Genomic DNA, 18,554 nt, shown 5'->3' with positions numbered 1-18,554 from the left:
GCACAACTTGCATCCTTGCCTCGCATCAATCGGAGCACTACATGAAGTGAAAATCTATTTGATGGCACCACTGTGGATGTATCATGGTTCGTGCAGGTCCTTGAAAACCCTTGAATTTGAAAAGATCGTTTTCGAGGCCTTGAAACTCCTGGAATTTTCGGAGATCCTTTAAAATTCTTGAATTTCCTAAATTTTTATTTTTAATAAACTTCCAGTGATTGTATTCGAGAAAATTTCAACCCTCCTGAATTCCCGCTGCGATTTTGTTTTAAAAAAAACGGGAATTCTCAGGCATATTGAATTGTCTGGTAAAACGGAAAACTCGGGGAATTTGTGCTTCAATCAGGGAAAATTCGCTGTCATTTTATTGAAAGGGAACGAAAGTCGCGATCTACTCCTGGCTCGAGTAAAAGAGGGGACTCGTTACAAATTGTCTTTGACGCCGTGCCGTTGGCTGGAGGAGTTGCCTGTGTACAGTCAACAACCGGTTTTCTGGTCGCCCGATTTTTGTGAAATGCCCGATAATGTGGACGGCTTTGAGGTTCCACCACGCGTCCCATAGAGTCGATGTATAAGAACGTCTGTAATTTCAGACGCAGGAACCCTTCGCTGTCCGATATTCCGGAGTTTTTGTTGCGACCGCAGGTCCCAAATGGCATTAATCAAAGCCATCACCGCCGTTTTGATTATCTCGCCGCCTTGAATTAACCAGCGCTGTAGCACGCCGATCTGCCGGCAGCAGTAGCTACCACCGCGACATTAGGCTTCGCTGCTTCGACGTTCGCTATTAAGGTTCTTGCCGTTCGGTGCCGTGTTTTCCATTGAAAGAATTCGCTGCTGTCAGTAATCGCACAAACTCCGCTTGTGCAATCCTCGCGTATGGCTTCGAAGCTTAGAAAGCATGGCGCGTTGCATAATGCTGGTTACCGAAAGGCAGCTGCGCCTCAGCACAGCGATGTTACGCGGTGAAGCGTACGTGAAGTATTGCGGTGAAGCTTAACAAGCGTGGGAAGGGGCAATTGTCACGGGACACAGTACTTATTCCATAATTATACACGCATGTATAATTATAGCCCTGCGTGTGGTCCTTGAAAATCCACGCAGAGGGCCTTGAGTCCTTAAAAACTCTTGAATTTTTGTCACATACACCAGCATGAACCCTGATGTATGCATGTGCTACTATGCAGATCACTAAGACGCTACCTATATGCAAAGTAGGGCATCACAGGGGATGTCTTCCACAGACCCAGGTGGTGCAAAGAAACACTAAATTTACACAAGTTGCAATGCATGTGTTTATTTATGTACATCACCAAAACCAGCCAGAACTCCAGCACAACCAAAAACCAGACGCAGTACATCCGCTGCAGCCGATTTTAAAAATTTCCGGCAGCAACTTCATCTAGGCAACCCGATCAATGGTCACAGAGAAGCCTTTTGCTGGCAGAAGGTGGTAAAAGTAACAAAAAAAATTAATTGATGGAAAATGAAGCTCAACTAAGCTAACCTCAACAGCTGGAATGATAAATTGTGCTTGCAGTACAACTTTGCAGCATAATTCACAGTTGAAAGGTGCGTTTTCATTTTTTCTTCCCACTTGGGTGGGCTTTTAATGTAACACTTTTACCAAAATACCTTTGCATGATACTTCAACACTGATTGGTGCACAAGTGCAATATAAAAAATGCATGACCTTAAGAGTTACTGCTGTGCTTTAACTGTAACAAGCTGCCAAGAAAACATGGCTTACGTGTTAAATGCCAGTGGCAGATTTTAGTAGCAAGCCAAAGAAACCGAATTCGTGGTCATATCGTTGGACATACATCCACAGGAAACACGGAGGCAGCTTTACCTTAATACAAGATTTCAATTTCATTGTAATTTGAATGCACAGATGTGCAGTGGATCTCCAATATTTTGACAGCACTGAGAGAAATGTGCATCATACTGAGCTGCTGTATAGTAGGCACAATGTGAACAGATGGTCAATGGTGCATGTTGAGCTGTGCTCCACGGTCGCATCTAGAGCTCGCCCTTGATTCCAAGGTCCTCTTCCTCAACGTCCTCTTCTGGTTCCTTCTCCTTCTTGCGGAAGCCACGTTCAAGCAGCAGCTGGTTGCAGTCGTCGCGGCTCCTCTTCTCCAGGCTCAGGCGCTGAAAACGAGCAGAATTTAGCAGCCTTACAGGTCATTCCTGCTTTTGGACTGTAAACTTCAGTAAAAAAAAAAAAAAAAGCTGTATTTTAATTCCAGCATGACACCACAGGCTACGAGTGTGCTCATAGCTATTAAAGTTTAATTGATGTGAAGAAAACCATCGCACCACATGAAAATTATAGCATTTTTCACTAGCTATTGCAACTGCGCCCTCTTGGCATTAGCAGCAGACTGCCACAGTCGCCAAGCCCCCATGGCAGGTGCAAATTAAAGTCTCAAAGGTTTCCTCAAGTAGCGTATACTGAGACTTTAGCTTCTAATGAATGTTAGTGGCCCGTAACTAGCAAATACACCTCTTTCTTGCACTTGTGGGTAATTAGATTCCCTGATCAACACAGCCTTCTATAAAAGCTCACGCAATGAATTTATTCTACAACTCGAGACTCTGGCAGATCGTACTGAAGTGCATATAACTACACGACCAATATCTTGAGAGCATTTCCCTTCTATGTTCCAAGCTGCTCGCAGTGTTGGCAGCACGGCAGACATATGAGAGCGTTCACGTATACACGAAGTCTGTTTCAGGCATAACTATGCTTATAACTATGCTGCGTATAACCATGCTTTCTTTCCCCTTGCCAACGGAGAACCGCACCCTTCGTGGATGGCTCGCAAGCCGCCGCGACTGATACACGACTCCGCGCGATGGATGATAAAATAGAATCGAAAGAAAGAAATCGCTGGCCAAATAAGGTCCCTATTTTCATGCACTCTGCCCTTCATGTGTTCCAAGGTTAAAAACTCGAGTGGCATCCGCAAACTACGGAAATCGACAAATACAGGCAACAGGTGAAAAACCCTGCTAGCATGGCTTATCATTACGCGATTGCCTCCCCCTCGGGTACCGATTGCGTCGGAAAACAGCGTGTTTAAGAGTAAATGAAAAGCATTTCTGTTTTCAACGCTTTCTTTTTCTTTTTTTGCTTAATTTAGAACGTATGAAAAGTGCTTCATTTAACCACGACTCAAGTGTTACCTGGATTCGTGTTTTAGTGAGCGTTTCAGCCGTTCGTACGCGTAGCAGGGCGAAATGAAAACGACGGAGGATAGATTCAGTAGAACTTCCTATTCCCAGCTTCCCAGTCTACTGGGTAGTCGTGTTCATTAGAATTTATTAAGAAGAAGAAGAAAGGAACGTACCTCAACTTCCTCTCCTGCGGCGTTCAAGAAAAGTATTTCGGGCACGGCGCCGTGGATCACTTTGAATTCCGTGTTGTGACTAACGATGCGTGTTAAGGTTTCTCAACCATTTCCACGACAGTAAAACGAGCTCGAAAGCACAAGTCACTTTTCATTCTTTACATATAAATACGAAAAAAAGGATACTACTCGGGTATGTCGTCGTAGACAAACCGTTTCACTTCAGGATAGGCATTCAGTCGTCATCCGCCGCAGCTCTGAAACAGAAAAGTGTGACACGTAGGCATTTCTTTCTCATTAAGCGCAACCAACGTTCCAGTCGCACATGCGGCGTATAACTCTGGAAATGAGAACGGATGCGTTACCTCCACGCGAGCGTGGGTGATCACGGTGTCCGTGGGTTTCTTCCGCTCAGCTTCCTCGCCTAGCACCAGGCTGGCGCATAGAAGTACGGCTAATAAGCCGCGAATCATCGTGACTAACGTCGCGGTACAACCGCCTCGATAGATGGGCCACGGAGATGTGTTTGCAACGCCGGCGAGAACGACCGGCTGGAGCTCGGTTCAAGCTGGCTCAGCTTGGCTAAGAAATGCCTGGTTGGCCAGTTCGGCGCCAGCTGCGCTCTACCAGCTGCTAACTGCGTACGCGGCCACCAATCGCTTGCCGCCACCGCTACCAAGCGTCTGGAAATACTCCTGCGCCACGAATTAGCTCGAGAGAAGTGGAATTCCACATTCCCACGCCCTCCCTCTGTGCCCCAGCAATGAACTAATAACCGCCCGGATGCGGTGCAGCGTGCGGCGATGGGCGGCTCGAGCGCAAATCGGCCGTTCAGCACTACCGAAACACCGCCGACATGCTGCAGAAATAGTACAAGCTCGTTTGAACAGATGAACTGCAACCCGAAACAAATGGTGATAGACAAGTGACCTTCTCGTCTGTCTCCTTTTGTCCCTTGTATCAGTTAAGCTTCTCGTACTCGTCTTGGTCTGCTGTGCTTCTTGCGGTCCGCAGGTGTGCACAACGGCCCAATGGTTTCAGTGGTTTTGGAACACGTTTTCGATAGATGTTGTGAGGCAGTCACCGTTCATGCATTGCTTTTGTTCTGTCTGCCGATGGAGGTCTTTTATAGTAAGGGCTGTCTGTAGAGCTAATTGATCTTTTACATGCTTTGTTGCACCTCTGTACGTTTACATAGCTCATGTGTATAGCGTTCAGTATTACGTACTTGTATCATTTGTAGGCACAAGCCATGAACTCTCACGCGTTCTTCAACAGTCACTCTTTTAGCACCAGTTAGAGTGGTCTTCCAAGTACAATTCGCCCTCCAGCCCCGCATAGCATCGTACCGTCAGCTGTCGGAAGTGCTGACAAATTTTCTTCCTATTTTGAAACTGGTAGCGGTTTAACTTCTAATCACGGTAATAACTACAAGGCTAAACCTATCTTCAGCACACAAAAATATTCTTTGAAGTGGCAACCTTAAGATGAGCACTCAGTGCAACGTGTTTCCTTAGTAGTACTGCTGCGGGGGCCGATGCAATTAACCACTGTTGTTCCCAGTATATATGATCACCAACCAGATATAACGCTACAGAGATGTAGATGTAGCAGCTCTTCTCCAGCATCGCCTGAATCAATACTTTGGCCTTTTGTGGCACCTGATTGCATTATAAGTAGTGCTATGTTTTCAAAAATGTGACAAATGTAGAATCCTGTTACTTGGTGTCAGGCTGAGTGTACGGAAAGCACTGAGACGGTTTAAAAGGAAAGGGCTGATTTGATACTGCTACGAGTGGCTCAACACTATCAGCAGCATGGTATGGCCTGGTGCCACTGCACTTGGTTGACTTGATTTTGGTAGTCCTACAGGAACCTCCCGCGATTGTTCGCCGTCACAATGAAGAACCCACTGGCTGCGCCACCGCCGATGTTTCTTGTCGGCGAGAGCGGCGCGCAATTTAAATAGATATAAAGATTTCTTTTTTTAGGTCGCTTGGTATTTTACGTTGTCTTGTTTAATTCTTTGACCTGTCTCAAGCGTAGAATCATGTCAAGCATGGGAGCAATTAATCATCATCAGCCTGGTTACGCCCACTGCAGGGCAAAGGCCTTTCCCATACTTCTCCAACAACCCCGGTCATGTACTAATTGCGGCCATGTCGTCCCTGCAAACTTCTTAATCTCATCCGTCCACCTAACTTTATGCCGCCCCCTGCTACGCTTCCCGTCCCTTGGAATCCATTCCGTAACCCTTAATGACCATCGGTTATCTTCCCTCCTCATTACATATGTCCTGCCCATTTCTTTTTCTTGATCTCAACTAGGATGTCAATAACTCGCGTTTGTTCCCTCACCCAATCTGCTCTTTTCTTATCTCTTAACATTACACCCATCATTCTTCTTTCCGTAGCTCGTTGTGTCGTCCTCAATTTAAGTAGAACCCTTTTCGTAAGCCTCCAGGTTTCTGCCCCGTAGGTGAGTACTAATACCGTACAGTTGGCGACAAAGTAGAATGAATTTAATTTATATAGGTAAGGGGGAGAAAGACAGAATTCACCCGTATAGACCGTTGACCATTACATCGGTAATATACAGGCTAGCAATGCAGGCAATCAAATTAATGCTTCAAGCGTGGGCAGAGAATAATGGCATTTTGGGAGAGCTTCAGAATGGCTTCAGAATAGGCAGGCGTTTGGATGATAACTTGTTTGTTCTTACTTAGTGTATTGAAATATCAAAAGCAGAAAGCAGACCGTTGTATTCGGCCTTTTTAGACATTACAGGAGCCTACGAAAACGTAGACCGCAACATTTTATGGGATATGCTGGAAGGGGAAGGCTTAGGTAACGATTGTCTACAGCGAGAGAGATTTACCTAGAAAATACCGTTTGCGTTGAATGGGAAGGGATGAGGAGCGAGGAGAAAGTTCATATCAACAAGGGACTGAGGCAGGGGTGCCCTTTATCCCCGCTGCTGTTTATGATGTACATGGTGAGGATGGAGAGGGCGCTAGAAGGAAGTATATATAATATCGGGTTTCATCTCTCATACAAACAGGCGGGTAAATAGTAGAGCAGCAACTCCCAGGTTTATTTTATGCGGACGACATTGTGTTGCTAGCTAATAAGCAAAGTGATTTGCAACGTACGTCTGGCTAATATCTGTGGACAGGAAGGCAATAATTTAGGTTTGAAATTTAGTGTCAGAAAATCAGGTGTTATGGTATTCAATGAAAACAGTGAACAGACAGTGGATATACAGGGCCAAGAAATACCTTGGGTAACGGAATATAAATACCTTGGTACACGGATAAACGAAGGAAATATATATATGGAAACGCAGGAAAAAAACATAACAGTAAAGGGGAAGAGAAATGCAGCACATAGCGCTATGGGGATACAAAAGGTGCGAGGTCCTCCGAGGTATGTGGAAAGGTGTAATGGTTCCAGGACTTACTTTTGGAAATGCAGTTTGCTTTAAATCAGCGGTAAAATCAGGACTCGACGGGAACCAAAGGTCAGTGGGTCGCCTCGCATTGGGCGCTCACGGGAAGGCAAATGAAGCTGTGCAGGGTGATATGGGCTGGACTAGTTTTGAAGTGAGGGAAGCTCGCAGTAAAATTAAGTATCAGGAACGGCTGAGGAATATGGAAGAAAGTAAATGGGCTGGGAGAGTGTTCAGGTATCTGTACAGGCAAAACATTGATTCACAGTGAAGGAAAAGAACTAGGAAGCTTTCAAGCAAGTATGCGGCCTGTGGAGTGGGCAACACAGCAACAAAGAAGGTCAAGCGGAAAGTAGAGGCTGAATTAATCTCGTGGGTGGCGGCAATGGAAAAGAAACCTGCCATGAGTAACTACTTAAGAGGAAAAAACGAAATCAGGAAAGAAACCATTTATGATAACTCAAAGGGAAGCTCATTACTTTTCGAAGCGAGATCGGGATGCCTTAGAACACGCACCTATAAAGCGAGATATAAATTAAGAAGGAAGAAGAAGCATGTGCTTGCTGCGGTAAAGCTAGGGAAACGACGGAGCATATTTTATTAGAATGTGAAGACGTCTACCCAGCGGTCGATTTAGGCACCACTGGCCTCCTTGAAGCCCTTAGGTTCAGCGGGAGCAGTGGTAAAGTTGGAGGATTCGTGGACGAAAAGTAGGGAAACGAAAAAAGACGGAGACGTACAAAAGCACAGTTCGCAATAGGGGATCAGAAAATTTGGCTGTGGGAATTCACATAGTGTTTTTTCTTTCTTTTTTTATTGTTTAACCTAGGTAGGACATTAAGCAGTATAATAGCAAGAGCTTGGTGGCGCAACCCACCGCCCCGTTCCAAAGGGGACGCTCATAACATCCACCTCCACCACTGCACAGCTTTCGCGGCTTTTTAAAGAGGCGGCACACGGCAGCTAGCATATATGCGCATCGCGTTCACTTCGCGTCGCGTTTAAATTTTTAATGTAATAAGCGTGTATAAGCGAATGGAACTCCGTGCCGTCCAACATCGCCGAGATGTCAGATCCTTCAATATTTCACTGAGCGCTCCTGGGCAATTTACAAAATGAAAAACATTTACAACGCATATCTGCCTGTCTTCATTTTATTTACAGTCTTTGTACGCTGTATGTATGTAGTGTTCTTTCCAATGTATTTATGATCAGTCTTTTAATGGCTATTTAAGAAAATGTTCTATACTCGTATTCAGTGTATTTGGTTGATTTTTTTTAACTATGCCATCATGGACGCCTTGGTTCAAATATGCATTTTGCTGTTTCTTTTTTTCTTGTTTGGTTGTCAGTATTCTTGTCTTCGATATGTATTGTTCATAAATGATACTTATCTACTCACCTGAAATACACCCCCCCCCACCCACCCCACCCCATGTAATGCCTACTAGGGCCTTTAGGGTATTGAAATAAATAAATAAAAATGCGCGGTGCAAGCATCACGAAGCTTTTGCAGCTCAGAGATGAATCATTAAGAAAGGTGACGCTTCTTCGGAGAGCAGAGAATGGAAAGATGCGTTATTTGCAACACCGGAACGCGTAGCAGATGTAGCCATGCGATTTAAAAACTGAGCAATGTCACGTTTGAAGGCTGTTCTGAACGAGTTCGTTTTTACTAAAGAGCTTGGTGTTAGCTCAAGCGAAAACGTGGACCGTGAACACAATCATCCCGAAACGCCGACTTTCAACTTTTGTCATTATAGGTCATGTGCCGCAAATGTGCCCTTACGCGCAGAGGAAATCGCACACGTGCAAACAGACAAAAACAACGCGGGGGCTGCGCGCAACAAACCGGGGAATAAATCAACGCGTCTCTCGATTCACTCTCCAGCTGCGCGCGCAGGCGCAAGCAACATGCCCTTTAAAAAGCTTTAGCTTTGTAGAGCAAAATTAGATACATATGTGGGCGCCTTCGCGAGCCTCAATATGCACTAAAAAACAAAACACGTGTGCCGATTTGGCAACAACCCAAGCAACAAAAAGACCGTGGCAAAAAGTCGGCCCGACGTCTCCGGCCGACTGCAAAACGGTTGGCCCGACCTCGGCAACCGAGGGCGGCCCAGCTTTGGGGATTGACATTGGCCTAACGTCGGCCGATCGTCGGCAATCGATGTAGGCCCGACCACTGTGGCCGACTTGGCCGACGGCGTCCCATACGAGGGCCTACCAAGGCTTTAGGTACGTAGTCAGTCGGCCAGCCGTAGGGCCATTCTATTTGGCCAACGCAGCCGAGCGCATGCCACACGCGGGCCAGCCATGGCCCTGACGACAATAATGGTCGGCATTGCACCGGCCCGGTGCTGAAAGCCGACGTTGCTTTTGACGCCCCGAATAATCGTAGCTTTTGCATCATGCATTTACAACAGCATGCGCATCGTGCATCATGCTTGTGTGGTGGCCGGCATAGAAGTAGCACACGAAAGCGAACGCTTTTTTGTACTTTTCATGCCACATAAATGCCAGGCAAAAGATTCTGATACAGGTCTTTATTTCTTGTAATTGTATATGTACACCGACACGTTCACAAGTTTCAAACACTAGTTCATATTTGGTGGGCTTGAAGCAGGGTCACGGCGCCTTCTTTCATTCCGGCCTCCATCCCTGTCAGCTGCTCCAACCAACCGGCGTTTTGCGACTCCAGCCACTGATGCTAGTGAAGCGTCAGGGAACGTGCTCCTCACAGATGCTGCAAAAAAGCGGCACATATAAGAAAGCTGCCCCCGCTTTATAGTTCAGTTGGTGAGTCGCATTCCATTTGAAGAAGTGAAACAATCAAAAAGATCATAAGTCAGATATTCACGAAACATTAAAGAAACGACAACAAAGCAATATTAGGGACGTGCAAATCAGTATCGAAGCTGTCAGGAAGAGTGGCTGGACGACACAAATCGTGTAAGTACCGGATAGTTGGTAATTTATATGTCGTTAGCAATAGGGGGAACTGAACACGGAACCATAGCAAAACACGCATACACAGTGGCTACTGTGTCTATTGGTAGCGCGGCTTTTTACACCACGATCGGTTTTGTTGCTTCCCGTGAGCACTGCATGAAACAGCCAAGTTGAAACGCTGAGACAAAGAACGCGCCGGAGCCCGGAGCGCGCCAAGCGGCACAAGGAGGTGAATAGGTAAATGTCTGGAGAGGCAAGAGGGGAAGCTTATGGCATGATACATATACTTGCTGACATGATGGCAACGATTATAGGTCTATGTTTTGCAGAAAACAGTTAGCATACATGGGTTAAAGCAGAAACAGCATATACAGCATATATTATATGGTGAAGCAAAACAAACTCCTCAAAAAGCAGTGGCAAAAATATGGACGCCGCAAGTAGAACTCACTTATTACGGCATTATTTTATTAAAGAAAATGCTAATACTGGACGCAGCAAGATGCAATAAGCAGCAGCTTGTTTGAATGAAGAAAAAAAAAAACTAAGCATGCAGTTGGTACCGATGTTCGCAACGTGCACTAGAAAGCTGATTGTTATGCCATATTTCTTACTTATATTCGTGATGGCCATGAGCTTCACGAAGGCGTGCTTCCTCCCCTGCGACCCTTTCCAGCTGAACTGCAGTGCAGCTTCATTTGTAAGTATGCCCTGCAGAAGAGTGCGCACGGCATGACCGGTGTCCGTTCCTCCGTATCTGGAAAAAAAAGTTCACCTGCACGAACCAGCGCATGTAGAGTTAAACCAGACATCCAAATACGTGGTTATCGCGGTCTGTAAAAAAGTAATGGTCAGGATAAGAAATATGATCGCTCTCGTTTTAAATGTTTTAACCACATAAAACAAATATATCTAGAAACAACGTTCTATGACAGAACGGCATATGGCTGCGGTATTGTATGAATGGCAAAAATGAAAATAAACCAAAAAATTAAACATGAATAGATAGTTTCTCTAAATAGGAAACACAGCATGCCACTCACCATCTGTTCCATGCGGGAATCTGAAGCTAAATATTCCTCTAAGATACGCTTTAGAGCCGCCCAAGGAAACATGAGGACAGGAAGGATAGGTTTATCGACTTTGGTCGGAATATCAGTGAAAAAAAAAAAACCATCCAAGCAGCTCGATAAATGAATACAACACATAGTTGCACAAACAAAATAGCACGCAGACTGCCACGAGACAAATGTATAGGTATACATAACGTCGAGACCGCGGTGACAAAGTATTACACGTAAACTACGAAAATGCAACAAAAGAAAAATTGAGGAAGAACTTACATATGGGCTATCCGCAGGGTTTCACATACGTGTCTTCTTGTCTGATGTTCCTAGATCTACTCTAGTCCACATGAGGTGAAGCGCGCCACACACAATCCATTCTTACCTGCAATGCACCAGACGTATATCATACAGGTATTTACAGTTATGTTTTTTCATCTGTGGGAAGGAACGAAAGCAACATCTCATTAATTATGACTTTTCCGCAATAATAACCAGACAAGCGTCTTACCCAATTTCTTCCCGAATGGTGATAACAGTTCCGAGCGTAGCAGGTCATTCGCACACTGTGCTTCAATTTAAGCAGTGTCGTTCCAGTGTTTCCTAGAGAAAAATTAACGAGAATACAAGACGAAAAAATAATATTAGAAATATATACATACGTACGTCTCACATTTCCCTGTCCCAACTCTCGAACGCTTGATCCGTTCTCATGTAAAGCCTTTTTTTTTTTTTTTCCTGTCAGAAAAAAATAAGCCCGAAAGACAAGGAGTTTATCATACGTTGCAAAACCATTTACACAATACAAAGCGACCTTTGTTCACTTGAAAAAGACAGTCATGCATTACACAACGTGAAATTAAAATGCCACTTACGAGTACGCATATCTTGAACGGCGAGATACGGCGGCTCCACTGCATGTAAAGGGCTTGCGCTGTTCTTGTCCATGTCACTTTTGTGTAGCTTGCGTTTATATGCGCAGTCCATGATAACAGAAATGCACCAACTAGTCTACCATGAGACGCGGAACGAGCTGGCATCCAGAGCTAGCATTTGGCGGCAACTCACGCACCCGCGCCATTTGGCGGGAACTCGCCTGCGCCCCTGCAAGCAAGCGGCGTTGGCCTGACGAAGAAAAAATAGACAGCAAGGAAAGTCCCGTTTCGCTTTCTCGCCCCGTCCTCGCTGGTGGGAGCTGATGCTGACAGAGAGAATCGCCCGTCCCTGCTTTCCAAGAACCTCTTCATTCCTTCTGGGAGAGGGAGAGGCGACAGCCCAAGACGACCTCGGTTCCCCACACTTTTCCTTTTTTTTTTTCGTTTTTCAGGCGCTTCCTGTGAGCGCGTTGCCGTTTCCTTTTGGTGTGTGTGCTGTGCACGTGCGTGCGTGCGTGTGTGTAATGAAAATCTGCGTTCTATATTTTGCAGGGATTGGTAGCGCTATACGAATATGTATATACCTTATGTGAACAATAATTTTGACTTCTTCAACGTGTCGAACAGTACTTTGGGTGCTATGTACGTTAGCATGTAGGTTCTGTTTTCTTGTTTGGGAGTATTGTACAAATATCGTATAATCTTGATTGGTTTCCTTTTGTACTTGCTCAGTATTGTATACCTGTTATTACCGGGTGCAATTGTCTTTGTTTTAAAAGTGTCGCTGTGAAGGCTCTGCCAAGCGAAAGGGGGCTGCGGCTTTGTCAATCTGTATCTGACAGCTTTTTCTGCGCCTCTGCTGTCTGTACCTTTACAAGGCAGAAATAAATAATTTGAATTTTAATAAGTATTTATCGTCAAAGCATCACGTCTATATGTGCACGAAGTTCGATAGATGCATGCATGCATACACAGTCAATACGCTTTCCAGAGAGCTTTGCACGAAAATGGTAGATATGCTTCACAGGAGACGGCGCTTGAAAAAACACTCATGATATACCATGAATTTATTAATTCTTAACTGCTTGATTGTTGAACGTCATTAGTTAATTGAGCGAAAATTGGAAGAATTTGATCTAACTCTAGTTCTTCCCAATCAAATCCACGTCGACAGCAGAAATGCTCTATTTTATGATTTACATTGATTGGCATGCAGCCTTAATTATTCTTAGACGAATCGACAATAGCTAGAAAAATTGCAGATTTTGACATCTCTTCACAATTCGCCTTCGTATAATCGCTTCTTTCACCCTCCCCAGTGAAAACATTCAACTGAAATGTTTCCTAGAACTGTACAGTCCACGAGTCGCCTGCGCTTAGTTCGTTTGACGATTTTTTCTGTACTGCGACAGGGCCGTTTACAATTAACGCGCCGTTCGCGAACAATTTTGCTTGACTCTTTCTGCAGTTCAGATGACGATTACGAGAACTGTCTAATGCAATATCCACTTGATTAAATTTTGTTCCCCGTTAAATAGTTATTTTCTCGATAGTTTAACTACAAAAGAAGAAAGCAATAATGAACGACACAATAGTGTTGCAAACATATCCGTTTTTGAAGTATTGAAATCTTGTGCTTTTTGGTAAAGCAAATGTAATACTTACGCGATATGTCTTCTTCTTGCGACTTGCACACTGGTCTCCACGTACTCTTGCTATCATAATAGTGGTCGTTGCATGCGCACCCGCATATATGGCGAAAATAAATTTGATTCTGATTTCATTATTCACTCTAATTACTAGAGTTCTATCAGTCCAGAACAAAACACAGAACCATCCTTTAGCCGGAAGGTGATCTAACTGCCAGATGAACTGTCACTGACGTCTGTATATGATGGTTGCTGTTTTTCCCCGTGTGATGAACCGCCGTCATCGCTTTTGTATAGCTGGTATATATTCCGTCATTATATATATTCGTCCTTCAACATTTGTTACGCAAAAGCAACAACAACAAAAAATTGCTGCCTCTCACTTCTTCAAAGGACTGCGCAGCCTGTCGGAACGCACTGGCGCGTGTGAACGCATGGCCTGAAGGTTCAATTTCAAAGTGTTGTTCAATTGCTGCCTGAACCACTCGTGAAGACCTTTCGTGCCCCGTTACTTTATTATGCTAGCTTTTCTTGTGACCGATGACAAGACATAAAATTTTGCGGCCTCTGCAAGACTAAGCTGCATCAACACAGCTTCTTAAATATACGAATTGGCTCAGCGGCTGTCGGACAGTGTGCATGGTCCCTTGTGGCACGTCACTAAAGAACCAATTAAACGCTTAGCGTATATGCACAAAATGATGCGACCACTAATATAACATGAGAGGGGACTTTCGGTCTCACAAAAAAACGATATATATATATATATATATATATATATATATATATATATATATATATATATATATATATATATATATATATATATATATATATATATATATATATATTACACGAAGTGCGCATGCGCACAAGCATGATGCATGATGCATGCGCATCATGCATCATGCTTGTGTGGTGGCCGGCATAGAAGTACCACACGAAAGCGAATGCTTTGTACTTTTCATGCCACATAAATGCCAGGCAAAAGATTCTGATACAGGTCTTTATTTCTTGTAATTGTATATGTACACCGACACGTTCACAAGTTTCAAACACTAGTTCATATTTGGTGGGCTTGAAGCAGGGTCCCGGCGCCTTCTTGATACCTGATAATATTTTTTTCACTGGCCTCTTTCTATAAGAAGGACGAACATTCTAGGCAGCGAAAGAAGTACGAGACATATTTCGTCCTGGGGTAAATCTTTTATTCATAATATTCATTCCCAGAAAATATGATACAATGAAACGTTGATGCTTAAAAGCAAAACTTAAAGTTAAAGCGTTTTCAGATGACTGAGAAAGCGTAAGTCTTTATACGAGTTTGGTTTAAATGCGCAACGCAGTAAACAAATCCTTTAATGTAGTTTGCACCCATGATATTTCTTTCTTGTTCTTGGCTTTAAGTTGGTTGCACTAAAATTGGCCATATGCCGCCGGATATGTTACATATTGCATACCATTAAGGCATATGCACATCACTAGTGCCTTTTCTAGGGATGTGTCATCGCTCATCTCAGCGTTTTCCTGCTGACGGCCGCATATGAGGAGCCTTGTTTCCCCCCAGACACTGCATGACCTTATAAGGTCGCTTAGCGCTATCTGAAAAAAAAAAAAAATTCTTTATACGCAAAGTATAATACTTTAGAGATGAAAATATGTTCCCTTTAGGCTAAATGTGTTTAAACTAGTACCTCTTGCTTTTTCAGTGCTTTAACATTGATTGCACTTCCGAGATTTCTCCTACTGACTGCTCTTAAAATGTTGCGGTCGGGAAGTTTTTAGAATTTGGGGATATGGGAAAAATGGTCAAATCACCGCATTAATGAGAGCATGCATTGCAAGCCTGCTTCTGAAGCGACGAATGAAGGCTCAGAAAATTTCAGTATTTTTGATAAGATCAGAAGGAACATTTTCAATTTTGTTCATTTTTATCAATCCTACTTCCAAACATTTATTTGCTTTCAAATGGGACCTGAAAAACAAAATAACGATGTGCAAAACGCAATTAGGTGAGTCACATAGCTGCAACTGATATTATTCCATTATACTCTTGATAAAAATAAAGTTTAAAAGTTCGAAGACAAGTGGCAACGCTTTTGATAGAAGCTTTCATTATACAAGCAAAAATGAGCTATAAAAACGCAGTTACGCTTAATTCTAAACCCAATGGATATGGAAATTCTGACAAGAATGGCATTCTACGTGAACTTATCACACGTGAAATTTCACTGTGGACATAGACATGTTTGCACCTGGAAATCAAGAGCTGCAACGGGCAGAGTACATTCGTGTTCATCAAACACAGTCACACTTCCTCTTTTTAAAGCTAAAAATGTAAAATATGCAGAGCTACACAAGATAGATACCCTAATGCAGAGTGCAATTGAGGTTACAAATTAAGTAGCGCGTGTGGTTGCAACCTCGCATGCAGCGCTTCGGAGATGCAGGTTACTGTCAGTTGACAAATAGCTCACAAAATTATGAATTTTCACATTATAGGCCGCAGTATACTATGAGCGGCATACGCGGCAACTACACGGCATACACGGCACACCACATCGATGCGTCACTAACAGAGTTCTAAACCATGAGAAGAAGCACAGTGCAAAATGCAGTGACAACTCCAAGCTCGCCACCCTTGCCCGAGGCGAAATGGCAGCGGGCACAGAGAGAACGGTGAGTTGGCGAAGATAAATTAAAAACAATAGAAATGGTGTGAATTTGGTACTTCAGCGCAATTAGCTGAACAATTCAGAAAAATCCAACAGCCCGGTGTTAAAACTTGTTAAACAAGCACGATGATGACTGCTATCTATTTCGATCAACGCTACTGCTCGCTTTTCAATAAATTCACCATTACGGCAAATTTTGCACCACACATCATACAAGCACATACCGGAAATCATGACCAATTGGCAGTCAGCCGCTATTTAACAAAAGCGAACCATGAGTATTGTTCTTACCTGTATATTTAAATCGTCCATGAATAGCAGGTGAGGGACCGCTACATATATCCATTATCCATATGGCGCTGCAGCCGTCAGACCGCGGTGGATTCTCTCTCGTAAACTCTCGTAAACTCGGCACAGTGCACAATGTCTGCAGACACCACCGGCGTTGTACGCCATGAAGGTCTGTAGAAGTGAGCGTGGCGATACTATGGCGATACACACCAACTCTGACAATTAGACCGGAAGCTCTGCGCTGCAATGAACGAACGTCGCTCGTGGCAGTCCGCCGGAAAATCCACACGAAAAATGGCCGGGTGCAGTCTTCAAAACACCACGGTCTCCTTCAGCCCCCCCCCCCCCCCCCCCCCCAAGAAAAGTTTCGCATTCACCGCAGGGCAGTGAGAAGACACACAGCGTTGTTTTCCCTCGCCCACGCTCCGCGCAGATCCCGTGATATAAAACGGATCCGCTATTCGGATTTTTTATATGGGTGATGGAAAGTTCCCACGCGAGCGCTCTGCGGGATGTTAAGCGTGTAATTTGCGTTTCTCACGCGTACGCGGCTCGCTCACGCTCGCACAAGACAGAACCATGGCAGGCAGTCTTGTCCTCATGCTTGCACAAAGGAATGTCACGCTTATTTTCGGTCACGGGTGCCTGAAACGTCATCCGCGCCTCACTTACATGCGCGTCACGCTAAAACTCACAGTTTAGCGTGAGATTAAGCGTGGATTTTTTTTTTTTTTTTAGTGTATACTGAGGTGTTTGTGTTCTTTTACTCGAGGTATTTCCTGGCCCTGTATTGATACTGTCTGTTCACTGTTTTCATTGAGTACTGTTTACCATAAAAGCTGATTTCCTAACACTAAATTTCAAATGTTATATTCTCACCTTCATGTGCACATATATTCTACAGGCGTTGCATAACACTCCGCTTGTTAGCTAGCAACACAATGTCGTCCGCATAAAACGAACCTGGAAGCTACTGCTCTACTATTTTAACCGCCTGTTTGTATGAGAGATAAAACCCAAGATTGCTTCCCTCTAGCGCCCTTTTCATACTTACCATGTACATCACAAACAGCAGTCCCTAGTTGATATCAACTTGCTTCTCGCTCCTCATCCCTCCCCATTCAACGCAAACTGTATTTTCTAGGTAGGTCTCTGTCAAAAGCTATATAAAGTCGTTGCCTATGCCTTCCAGAATATCCCACAAAATTTTGTGGTCTACGTTGTCATACGCTCCGGTAATATCTAAAAAAGCCACATAAAACAGTCTCCTCTCTTTGGATATTTCAATACACTGAATAAGAACAAATAAGTTATCATCCAGACGCCTATTCTGAACCCGTTCTGAAGTTCTCCCATACCATTCTCTGCCCATGTTTGCACTTGTAATTTAATTACCTGTATTACTAACATGTATATTGCCGATATAATGGTCAACGGTCTATATGGGTGAATTCAATTCTTTTCTCCGTTATCTTTATACATTAAATTCATTCTACTTTGTCTCCGGCTGTCTGGTATTCGCCTATCTTGTAAGCCTTTTTCTACTGCTTCCCACAGAGCTTCCTTACTTTTTGATCCTAGTTCGCTAATCAGCCTAACGGGAACCTCGCCTAACCCTATGGCTGTGCGCTTTAGAATTTTCTCTGGTTCTCGTTAACGCTCTTCTTCTTTAAAACTACTTCATCATTGCCTTGGAATGATTTGGTCGTTATTTTTCGGATGTAATTTAATGTCGCATCCCCTTCCATTTTTTTTTATCTTAGTCTAGGACATGCTGTTGTGTTCCAGACTTTCTGCTTAATAAGTTTGTGTGTTTTCAAAATATTCTAGGCGCGGCCTTCTTTTTCTCACGTATTTCCGACAACCAACGTTCACTTTCACCTTTGAACTTTGCTTGAACCAGTATTATAACAATAGATTTTTTTTTTCTTCCGGTATACTTCTAATTTTCTGTCTACTTCAACCTGTGGCAACTGCACTTTCTATGCCTGCTTATGTTCTCGTAATGCTTTCTGTCGTTCATCGATCGCTTCGGGTATCACGCTGTTCCACCAGCTTTTTTGACTTCCTTTTTGTTTTCCAACAAACGTGTTGCTTCTCCTTCCTAATTTCTCTCGTCATTACATTTAGAAGCTCATTGTATTCCCACTTTTTGCTTGGCCATTTGCCGTGTTCTTTCTCGACTCCCGCGGCTATATTTGTTATTTGTTAAGCGTTCAAATTTGGACTGGCCATTCTTCGCTCC

The 18,554-nt window shown here is 43.8% G+C and overlaps 1 protein-coding gene and 1 pseudogene across 6 annotated transcripts; both read right to left on the bottom strand.

Moving 5' to 3' along the window:
• Positions 1–1,583: 1,583 nt before the first annotated feature.
• Positions 1,584–3,910, bottom strand: LOC126548114 (selenoprotein M-like; annotated as a pseudogene). The gene is made up of 4 exons (XR_011893375.1): positions 3,722–3,910; positions 3,543–3,613; positions 3,357–3,435; positions 1,584–2,154 (listed from the first exon to the last, which is right to left on the bottom strand). The product of XR_011893375.1 is annotated as a selenoprotein M-like (transcript).
• A 5,424-nt stretch (positions 3,911–9,334) lies between these two features.
• On the bottom strand, positions 9,335–14,025 carry LOC129387820 (uncharacterized). Of its 5 annotated transcripts, XM_055077399.2 has the most exons (6): positions 11,695–13,127; positions 11,486–11,557; positions 11,331–11,422; positions 11,205–11,257; positions 10,370–10,512; positions 9,335–9,549 (listed from the first exon to the last, which is right to left on the bottom strand). In XM_055077399.2, the coding sequence occupies exons 1-6, from the start codon at positions 11,804–11,806 to the stop codon at positions 9,401–9,403; spliced, it is 621 nt and encodes a 206-aa protein (XP_054933374.1). In that variant the 5' UTR covers positions 11,807–13,127; the 3' UTR covers positions 9,335–9,400. The 5 variants fall into 5 exon arrangements, 2 of the variants coding, with proteins under 2 accessions (XP_054933374.1, XP_054933379.1); XR_008614982.2 differs by lacking the exon at positions 11,205–11,257 and adding an exon at positions 11,099–11,204 and having other exon boundaries at positions 10,370–10,530; positions 11,331–11,557; positions 11,695–14,025; XR_008614979.2 differs by having other exon boundaries at positions 10,370–10,530; positions 11,099–11,257; positions 11,331–11,557; positions 11,695–14,023.
• Between the last annotated feature and the right edge of the window lie 4,529 nt (positions 14,026–18,554).

This window comes from Dermacentor andersoni, chromosome 3, assembly GCF_023375885.2.
Source record: "Dermacentor andersoni chromosome 3, qqDerAnde1_hic_scaffold, whole genome shotgun sequence".
In the NCBI taxonomy this organism is placed as follows: Eukaryota; Metazoa; Arthropoda; class Arachnida; order Ixodida; family Ixodidae; genus Dermacentor; species Dermacentor andersoni.
The sequence above is the reverse complement of the archived record's forward strand: the minus strand, read 5'-3'. Positions and strand labels throughout refer to the sequence as shown.

What these genes read in the sequence shown, in the direction of transcription:
- LOC129387820 (XM_055077399.2), bottom strand. Translation starts at nt 11,806, where the DNA reads ATGGACTGCGCATATAAACGCAAGCTACACAAAAGTGACATGGACAAG. An exon ending in ATACGTCTGGTGCATTGCAG is followed by an intron (nt 10,513 to 11,204) that starts GTAAGAATGGAT and finishes TTTTTTTTCCAG; the next exon opens with ATACGGAGGAACGGACACCG. An exon ending in CATGGCCATCACGAATATAA is followed by an intron (nt 9,550 to 10,369) that starts GTAAGAAATATG and finishes GCTTTTTTGCAG; the next exon opens with CATCTGTGAGGAGCACGTTC.